Source organism: Vulpes vulpes, chromosome 5, assembly GCF_048418805.1.
Source record: "Vulpes vulpes isolate BD-2025 chromosome 5, VulVul3, whole genome shotgun sequence".
In the NCBI taxonomy this organism is placed as follows: Eukaryota; Metazoa; Chordata; class Mammalia; order Carnivora; family Canidae; genus Vulpes; species Vulpes vulpes.
Genome location: NC_132784.1, coordinates 67,602,061 through 67,611,986, shown reverse-complemented (window position 1 = coordinate 67,611,986; position 9,926 = coordinate 67,602,061). Strand labels below are relative to the sequence as shown.

Here is a 9,926-nt window from a genome sequence, read left to right as displayed (position 1 = left end):
TTTTCAGGGCACCAGGGGGCAGGCAAGGAAGGAACATCCCCAAGGCCACCCTCACTTCTGACCCCAATTACAAGTTCAAGAGTCCCCAACCCACGCTCAGGTTCATCATTCCTTAGAAAGAATCCAGGGCAGCCAGGGGGGCTCAGTGGAGACCCGGGATTGAGTCCCACGTCAGGCTCCCTACATGGAGCCTGCTTCTCCCTCTGCCTCTGTCTGTGCCTCTCTGTGTGTGTGTGTCTGCCTTTCGTGAATAAATAAATAAAATCTTAAAAAAAAAAAAAAAAGAAGGACTCCAAACTCACCAGAGGCTCCATGCTCACCGTGGTGGTTTATTACAGCAAGAGGATCGGGATCACAACCAGCCAAGGACAGAGGTGCACGGGGCAGAGTCTAGGTCAGTTCCATGCATGGAGCCTCTGGCCGCCCTCTCCCAGTGGGGCCTTGGACAGCGTCAGCTCCAGCCCAGAGGAATGTGTGGCACATGCAAAGTGTCACCAACCAGGACGCTCTCCCCCAAACGAGCCTCGGTGTGCAGTTGTTGTTGGGTTGGACCCCCTAGACGTGGTTGACCACCCACATATCCAGCCTTCAGTCTCCAGCCCACCTGGAGATCAAGAAGAAACCGCATGGCCCTATAACAAATCACATGGTTAGACTGTCCCATGTGGCCCAAGGTCCCAGGAAAACCAGGGCACTTTGATCGGAGGAACATTCCAAGGGCCTAAGGTTCCCTCCCAGGGCAAAGACCAGAATTCTCTTTGGATGGTTTAATTCATTACTACCCAGGACTTCATACAAATAGGATGACTAACCATCCCAGTGCGCCCAAGACGCTCCTGATTTTAGCACTACAAATGTGTCACAGGGAACCCCCGAACCCAAGCGGATCCCTCGGACCCATGACAATGAGCCACCCTACACGTGAGCACCCTCCACCCTCCCAAAAAAGGTAGTGGCTTTGCTCTGTGCAGTCTTGGCTAAGCTGCAGTGACACTAGCCAGAGAGCGTGACCCAGAAGGCAGCTCTGGAGCAGCCTCAGGTCTTGGGGCTCTGAAGGTCCGAGTGGGGCGCCAGGCGCCCCCACAGGCCCAAGGGAATCGGAATAAGCGAGACAGACAAACATGGTTGGATCTGTCCTGGAGGGGCAGATTTGACCCCCACCCCCACCCCACCCCAGTCACCCCCCCTACCAGCCCCCTCACTCCCAAGGTCTCCTATCTGCAGGAAATCTCCTCTGCAGCATCCAAAGTGCACCCCAAAACCAACAGAAGGGAGCAACTTGGCCTTCCGAGCACCTGACACATTTCTCATCAAGTTTGCTCCCATGTGCTCTGTCCTTGACATTGCTTCTTATAAATGGGGTCTTTTGTGCCAGCGTATCTCTGTCTAGATGGCCCGGTGCCAGCAGCTGTGAACATCTTCCTCTCGACTCCCGGGTTTAACAGTGACATTGCTGGCGCCTCCCTACCTGTCGTGATGCTACCTTCTCTGTTAAGAGAGAACTACCTTTTCAGCTTAAAAACTTACCAACAGGGATGCCTGGGTGGCTCAGCAGTTGAGCGTCGGGCTCAGGGATGCCTGAGTGATCCTGGAGTCCCAGGATTGAGTCCTGCATTGGGCTCCTTACAGGGAGCCTGCTTCTCCCTCTGCCTGAGTCTCTGCCTCTCTGTGTCTCTCATGAATAAATAAAATAAAATCTTTTATAAATAAATAAATAAATACAAACACACCAACACATTATGTATTTCTGTTTTGTGATAAGTTTTGTTGAGATTGGATATGAGCTTTATCCACATGCCTTTGGAAATACAGCTAAGGAAATTATGAAATTATTTTTTCTCTTTGGAGCTATTACTACAGGAAATCATATTAACTGATTTTCTAGTATCCAATCACTCTTGCATTTCTGGAACCCACTCCACTTGGTCATGATGTTTTAGCCCTCTGATGTGATGCTTACTTTGGTGATTCAAATTTTTGCGTCGGTATTTCTAAGTGACATCAGCATGCATTTCTTTTTTTCATGTTATGTTTGCTAGATTTTGGTATCAATGAGATGTTTACTACATAAAAAAAATTGGGAGCTTTCCCTCTTTTATGAGCTAGAGCAGTATAAATAGTATTGAGTATTTGGTGGAGTAGGGGTCCTTCTTTGAAACATTCTGGGCCTTTCAATGCTTGCTTTCTTGATTTAAGGAAGTGTTGTGTGTGGTCTCAGCCTATCAACAACCTAGTTTGTGGCCACACTGGCTCCTGTGGTTCTTATTGTGATTGCAAGATGGTCTTCAGTAGCAACTGTCAGGAAACGTTGAAAAAATGAAGGTTTGGACGTGGAAATCACACAGTACACCTGGGGCCACACGGCAAGGTCACAGCTGGAGAGACAGAGCACCTGGATCTGGGATTCTGCTTTTATTCACATGAAGCATGGGGGCCTAGAGTTTCACGAGCTCACTCTTTACTGGTAAATTTAAAACATAAGAATGGGATTGATTGTTAGCTTTTTTCCCTCAAAAATACCACTGAACTATATACTTAAAAACGGTTAACGGGGGGATCCCTGGGTGGCTTAGCGGTTTCACGTCTGCCTTTGGCCCAGGGCGCAATCCTGGAGTCCTAGGATCGAGTCCCGTGTCGGGCTCCTGGCATGGGCCTGCTTATCCCTCCCCCTGTGTCTCTGCCTCTCTCTCTCTATGTCTATCATGAATAAATAAATCTTTAAAAAAAAAAAAAAAAAAACGGTTACTGGGGGCATCTGGGTAGCTCAACCAATAAGGTAAGAGCCCACCTCTTGACTTTGGCTCAGGTCATGAGATCAGCCCCATGTCAGGCTCCTCCCTGGGCATGGAGTCTGCTTGAGATTCTCTCTCTCTCTCTCTCTCTCTCTCCCCTGCCTCTCCCCCCACTCACGCCTGTGCTTTCTCTCTTAAAAAAAAAAAAAAAAAAAACTTGTTAAGATGGTAAATTTTGCATTGTGTATTTAACACAATGTTGAAAAAGAAAAAGGAGAAGGAAACCCATAAGAAATGTTATTTTTAGGGATCCCTGGGTGGCGCAGCGGTTTGGCGCCTGCCTTTGGCCCAGGGCGCGATCCTGGAGACCCGGGATTGAGTCCCACGTCGGGCTCCCGGTGCATGGAGCCTGCTTCTCCCTCTGCCTGTGTCTCTGCCTCTCTCTCTCTCTCTGTGTGACTATCATAAATAAATAAAAATTTAAAAAAATTTAAAAAAAAAGAAATGTTATTTTTAAAAATCCAAGACTTGGGGACATTTATTAATTCTATCACTCTGTTATTACACCAATTTTCTCTCTTTTTTTATATATTTTTTAAGATTTTATTTATTTATTCATGAGAATACACAGAGAGGAGAGAGAAAAAGAGAGAGAGAGGGAGAGGGAGAGAGAGGCAGAGACAGGCAGAGGGAGAAGCAGGCTCCATGCAGGGAGCCCGACTCCATCCCAGGTCTCCAGGATCACGCCCTGGGCTGAAGGTGGCACTAAACTGCTGAGCCACCCGGGCTGTCCACTAATTTTCTCTCTTACCTTTATTTCTCTTTGCGTCTCTTCTGTGTTTCTTAGCTTTGTTCTATCATTCTTTTTTAAATTTATTGAGTCATGTATTTAATTCACCAATTTTCATTTTCCCTTATTTGTTCATGTAAGTATTTTAAGAAATGACTTTTCCTATAAGAACAGCTTTAGCTGCATCTCATAAGCTCTAGTGTGTAGTACTTACATTATCACTTCAAATCGTTCTCCAGAAAGCCCTCTTCTGCATTCCTGTAAAACACAGTGTGCCCACCCGGGCACTTCTTTACATTATGCAGTTTGGGCACCATGCTGTACGATATAAAAATAATGTAAGCTGCGTATGTACTTTTAAATTTTCCAATAGCAACATTAAAACACACTAAAAGAAACAGCTGAAATGAATTTTAGTATTTTATTTAACCCAATTATGACCAAAATATTATCATTTCCATGCATGATCAATGTAAGACCATTATTAATGAGATTATACAATATTTTTCTGTATCCAGCCTTCAAAATCTGGTGTGTGTTTTACACCGACAGTATATCTTACTTTGCACTGGCCACACTTTTTGTTTTGCTTAAAGATTTTATTTATTTACTCATGAGAGACAAGGAGAGAGAGAGAGGCAGAGACATAGGCAGCGGAAGAAGCAGACTCTCTGCAGGAGCCTGATGCAGGACTCGATCCCAGGACCCCGGGATCATGACCTGAGCCAAAGGCAGATGCACAACTGCTGAGCCACCCAGGCATCCCTGCACTGAGCACACTTTTGGTGCTTAATAACCATCTGACTAGTGCAGAGCTCATATCTATTTCCAGGTCTCTCTGCCCACTTCTTAGCTCCCAGCCTGTAAGCTACCTGAGGGCAGGCACTGTGTTTTACACGTTGTATCCACGCTGCCTCTCCTAGTATGAGTCCTCCACTCCCCCATGCTTACCGAGCTGAAGACCCAGTTATCCATCCACTAGCCATCATTACCATTCACCTATCCATCAGCTGTTCACCGTCTACCTTCCATGTGCTACAGTCCGTGCCTGTTGCTACCCACTGTGGGCAAAGGAGAATTTCCTTGTATCTCTCAGAAGGAACATGTCTGTTTCAGCCTCAGACATTCTTACTGGAACAAATTCTTAGGAGCCCCAAGAAGACAGGCCGACTCCAGGGTGGAGCTGCAAAAGACAGCTGAGCACAGCTGTTGTCCCTAAAGAGCAGACAAGGGCAAAGCTGGCACATAAGGGTACCACAAAAGTCACCCAAATACCCAAAACAGTGTTCTGAATGAAGACAATTAAAAAGAATGGCAAAAGGCCAGTGGCAGGGCAGCCCAGGTGGCTCCGCGGTTTAGCGCCGCCTTCAGTCCCGGGCGTGATCCTGGAGACCAGGGATCGAGTCCCACATTGGGCTCCCTGCATGGAGCCTGCTTCTGCCTCTCTCTCTCTCTCTCTCTCTCATGAATAAATAAAATCTTTAAAAAAAGAAAAAAAGGCTAGTGGCAGAGATGGCCAGTTGCCTACTTAATATCCAGGTAGCCATCCTTTATAAGAGAAACCTGACCTCTCAGGTGGCAGTGAGCCCCACTAACAAACTCTATTTCTCAGCCTCCTCTGCATCTAGGGATGCCAGGTGACATGATTCTAGTTTGTGAGCTGTACAACTAAGGGTTTCCACATCAAGGGAGAGCCTCTCCCCCCTCTATCACCCTTTTCTTTCTCTTCCTGCCTGAAACTCACTCAAGTAGCAGTAGCTTTCTTGTGACCATGAAGACCAAAGCTACGTGTGAAGGATGGCAGGACAGAAATATGGAAGGGGCTAAGATAATATCATGGAGCTGCCACACCACGGCCTGGGAATGACAAAAGCCAGACTTCTTGCTACGTGAAAAGAAGAAAACTGAAGGGGAAAACAAGCTCTTCCTGCTTAAGTGACTGTTCCCTTGGCCGTTACTTGCAGCTGGATGCAGTCGCTGCCTGCTATCAGGCCAGGGCACAGCCTCTCATTCACTCAGCCGCCGTGGCTTGAGGGCCTGCTCTGAGCCAGGCATGCGTCGTGAGGCTGTAGACGGATGGCTGGTGCGTGGATGCAGAGGCCTGCATTCATCAGAACTGTCATTTGTGAATAAAGAAACCAACGTAAACTGGCCTAAGCGGGGCGGGGGGGTAATATCTTGACTAGTGTAACTGGAAAGTGATTCAAGTAACACGACAGAATTTGGTCTTCTTCCAGGGTCCTGTGCTGGCAGCAGCACCTGCTTCTGTCCTCTGTGCCAGGCAGCCTCGACGGAAGGGGTTGCCGCGAGAGCCCCAGAATTCTGGCTCACGGGACCAAATGGCGAACCTCAAATACGTGTGGGGATGCCATTCCGCGTAGCCATGTGCACACACAGGCGGGACACAGCTTACGGGGAGGTCCGCCACATGTTGTTTGAGCTGACTTCCTCCATCTGAGTAGGGGCCGGGGGACTGCTTTGCCCCGGATGGAGGAGTCTCCCAGGACACGGAACTTTCCATTTTAAAACGGACAGTCCTAGGCAAACCTCTTCGGTATATGACCCTGATAATGAATGTCATTCTTCTTAGAGAGGTCAGTAAAATCACACCACCATTTAAAGAGAATTGAAAGGCACTTTCCTGAAGAATGATGAGAGCACCTCCTCCCTAATGCTAGTCAGGTTCTTGACACGGGGAGGATGCGGTGCTGCTCAGAGGACAGCCACCCCCCAGACCTGGACGAATCAATGCAGGGTAACCCCACCCTGTGCAGATTTTCCAGACTGTCACCCACAAGAGAAGAGCCTCATCTGCAAACCATCCCCCAGACACCCCACCATCAAAAGTCTCTCGGGTTGGTTAGTCCCACCTTCAGAAGGTCACTGCTTCGGCTGACCGGCTCCCCAGTCCCCGCGGTTGTCTCAAGTGTGGCAGGTCGTCCAGGAGCAAAAGATCTCCGTGTCGATGAGCTTGTCGGCCCTGCTGCATGCCTGGCTCAGGTCCGTCTGCCAGGATGCCGCAAGGCTGGGTGGGCAGCTTCTGGCAGGGGCTTCCTCAGTCTGCTCACCCGGGTCAGCGACACCAGCTCCCCAGGACTCTGCTCTGACACAAGTCCCCAGTCCTTGTGCAAAGGCACAGTGCAACCAGGTCCCAGCTTCCTGGAGACACCTTGTCCCTGCCCATGCTTCTTGGTCTGTGGGACTTGGCGGTCACATTTGCTAAAATCTGCAGGGCAATTCGAATCTGCCACCAGGTTGAGAACCACGCAGCTACCACATGCTGCTCCTTAGGTGTGACCGGGAGGTGGGCGGCAGGGAGGTGCCAGGTGCTTGGCTTGTGTCAGGCTTCCCGCCTGTCAGCCTTCTGAGGTAGGTCTCAGCCACACCATTAAAAGTACAAAGGAACCGAGGGCCCCGGGTCCCTGGCTTCTCTCCTGCACTGTCCTCCACACGTCCAGCGGGTCCAGCGGCCTGCAGATTACCCAACCGTCACCCCCCTCTGAGGGAGGCGGGGCTTGCTGTGCCCATTTTAGACACGGGGAGAGTTTCCCTACCATCAGCCAGAGCGGGGTGAACTCGGGGGTCACACACCTGTCCTGAGACCTCCAGGGGTCTGCTTTAGGGAAGACCAAGGCAGTTGTGTGCACTTGCTCTCACTTCCCGGGGAGGCGAGAGGAAGCGGACACCCAGGGCAGCTCCGGTGGTGGGGCTGGCTTGTGATGTGGCCACATCTGTCCCTCAGACACGTCCCCCCAACCCTCTGGCTCATCCCCACCTCTTCCTGCAAACATATTCATGAGGAATCAGAGGCAGAGAGAGCCCTAAAGCAAGACCCACTCCCACGGTCGCTCACTCCAGGGACAGCGCCCAGAGCCCGGTGGCCGCTCCGTCCTGGGTGGGCCGCGGGCCGGGCCGAGACCAGGACAGCCCCGGTGCGTCAGAGTGGGGCGTGCCCGTGTCTGCCGGGTGCGTGGGCCGGGGGCACGGGGGACGCTGCCCCGCCCCTCCCGCCCCGCCCCCTTCAGCCTCGCACAGGCCCCCCTGGGCCCCCTGCCAGGTCCGCCCACGGGAAGGCGCTCGCGCTCGGCCTAGTCCTCCTTGGGCTTGCGGGGCTGCCTGCGGCCCAGTTTATACTCAATATAGGTCCCGAGGCAGGACCACAGGAGGAAGCGCGCCAGCAGGACGGCGACCAGCAGCGCCACGAGCGGGTCCGGGTCGGCGCCCATGGGGCGGGGCGGCCGGTGCCGCGCTGCGGGGGCGGGGCCGGCGGGGTCGGGCTCCGGGCGTCCAGCGCCCCCCCCCGCCCCCCGCAGCCCCCGCCGCCCCCGCCGCCTCGCCCCAATCCCGGGGCTCCCGGCGGCCGAGCCCAGCGGCCTCCGCGGCCCAGAGCCCCGGGCGCCAGCCCCGCGGCGCGCCGCCCCGGGGCCGACAATGGGCGCTTTGTGGAGGCCGGGCCAGCCCGCGAGCGCCCCCGCCGCCCCCGCCCCCGCCCCCGCCCCCGCCCGCGCTGACGTCACCCCCCCCCCCCCCCCGGCCCCGCGGCAGCTGCGGGGCGAGGCGGCCCCCTTGCCGCCCGGCGCTTCCAGCCGCCCACGCCCGCGCTTCCGGCGCGCACACAATCGGGCCCTGTCTCTGCCCAATTAGCTGCCGCGCGGCGGGGGCGGGGCGGGGGCGGGCGGCGGGGGACGGGGGATGGGGGACGGGGCCGCCCCCTCCCCCAGGCGCCCCCTCCCCCCGGCGCTACCTCCCCCCCACCGGCGTCCCCTCCCCCCCCCCCCCCCGCGCCCCCTGCCCTCGCCGCGACCCCGGGCCTCAGGCCGGGCTCAGCCCCCGGGCGGGAGGGCGGGAGGGCGAGGCCGGCGGCGCGGCGGGGGCGGGGGCGGGGGCGCGGGCCTGGGGTCCGGTGGCGGTGGCGGTGGCGGAGCGGCCCCCTGCGCTGGGGGCAGACGACGTCGACGTCCCGAGAGCGGTCCCCGGCCCGTCCGCGGGCCACCCGCGCGCACCCACCCACCCACACCCACACGCCCACGCCCACGCGCAGGCGCCCGTCCGCGGCCTCTCCTGCCCCTCCTCCGGCCTCTTCCAGAAGAGGCACTTGGGTCACCTCCTCCCACTCCCACCCTATGGCCTCATAACACAGACCACCTGCCCCGAATGCGACCCATGACAAAAATGACGAGCGAGCCCCAGTCGGAGCTCAAGAGGCCCCGCCGGGAAGAGCCGAGGTCCCTGAACTCCCGGCCCTGGGATCCAAGCACATTCTCACCTGGGTAACGGTCCACCCGCAGGTACCTCCTCAGAGAGATGGCTCAGGGGCCACCTGAAGCCAGTTCCTGAATTCTTTCTTTACCTACAAAATGAGAATGTGCTCCTACTTAGCCTTTCCAGAAGGTTCCACCTAAGGACCAAATGCAAAGGCTTTGACAAGGAGCACAACCCAAGATGGGCAGTGCAGTAGGATGGCAGCACTCGAGTGTGGTTCTCATAATGATAATCCCAGTGAACGTGCACCGGGCACTCACCGTGGGCCAGACCCACCCACCATGAGCCCCAGTGGCATCCCTCCCTCTGTGCTGACCCCTGAGAGCTCAGCCATCACCCAGACTGACAGTGCACTGTGCCCTTCTTTGCTGTCTGGGTGGCAGATGCCTTTTTTCTGCCTCTGTCCATGGAGCAAGCCGCCAGCCAGTGGATCTGGCCAGGTGACCCAGCACATTTGCTGACCAGGACTCTCTCAGGGGACACTAAGCTCTGGGCTTACATGCCTCATGCAGAGTATATGAGATCATGAAGTGATCTTCAAACTTACGTGAAAACTTAATGGGAGCCCGATGTGGAGGCAGCAATCACATAGAGTATTCTAGAACGGGCAACCCCTTGATAAAGACCTCCAGAGTGTTGCAGAGAAGTCCTCAGTGGTATACGGAGTCGCCTTCCCAGACACACCCATCTGCATATGGAACAAAGTCCCAGGAGAAAGCTGCCACGAACTTGAGAAGAGAAAAGAGGCTGGATCCTGAGCGGGCACTTTGCTTACCTACGTGGCCAGCATCTCTGGGTGGGCACCCCGGGAGAGCCAGAGGGGCAAGTGCATGCCAGGCAGAGCCCCGTCCTCTGCCTCCCGCTCCAAAGCTCCCAACCTGGCAGATGGCAACGAGGTGGCCTTGGGTAAATCTCTCTGTTTGCCAAGCACACCATGGGACACACAAAGTCAACAGCACCCTGGTCACATGGTGACCACGCACCCAGACTCCTTAGGATCACAGAGGCCTCATCGTTCCAACACAGATGTCCTCAGGCCCTGGAGTCAGCCTGCCCTTCAGGAGAGGAAGCAGATGCCCCATCCCCTGGATAGGGTCACGGCTGTGCCCAGCACTGACTTCTCCTGAGAAGGGTCTACCTGA

At 54.6% G+C, this 9,926-nt stretch overlaps 1 protein-coding gene and 2 long non-coding RNA genes across 3 annotated transcripts; all 3 read right to left on the bottom strand.

The window, feature by feature from the left end:
• Nucleotides 1–309: 309 nt before the first annotated feature.
• Nucleotides 310–2,859, bottom strand: LOC140599034 (uncharacterized). Its single transcript, XR_012001671.1, has 2 exons — nt 1,528–2,859; nt 310–632 (listed from the first exon to the last, which is right to left on the bottom strand). It is a non-coding gene; the product is annotated as an uncharacterized lncRNA (long non-coding RNA).
• Nucleotides 2,860–3,929: 1,070 nt separating this feature from the next.
• On the bottom strand, nt 3,930–7,977 carry SMIM38 (small integral membrane protein 38). The gene has a single exon (XM_072758640.1). The coding sequence runs from the start codon at nt 7,746–7,748 to the stop codon at nt 7,611–7,613; it is 138 nt and encodes a 45-aa protein (XP_072614741.1). The 5' UTR covers nt 7,749–7,977; the 3' UTR covers nt 3,930–7,610.
• A 334-nt stretch (nt 7,978–8,311) lies between these two features.
• On the bottom strand, nt 8,312–9,714 carry LOC112924158 (uncharacterized). Its single transcript, XR_003235833.2, has 3 exons — nt 9,560–9,714; nt 9,332–9,472; nt 8,312–8,872 (listed from the first exon to the last, which is right to left on the bottom strand). It is a non-coding gene; the product is annotated as an uncharacterized lncRNA (long non-coding RNA).
• Nucleotides 9,715–9,926: the final 212 nt, after the last annotated feature.

Coding starts and splice junctions, on each gene's coding strand:
- SMIM38 (XM_072758640.1), bottom strand. CDS start 7,748: ATGGGCGCCGACCCGGACCCGCTCGTGGCGCTGCTGGTCGCCGTCCTG.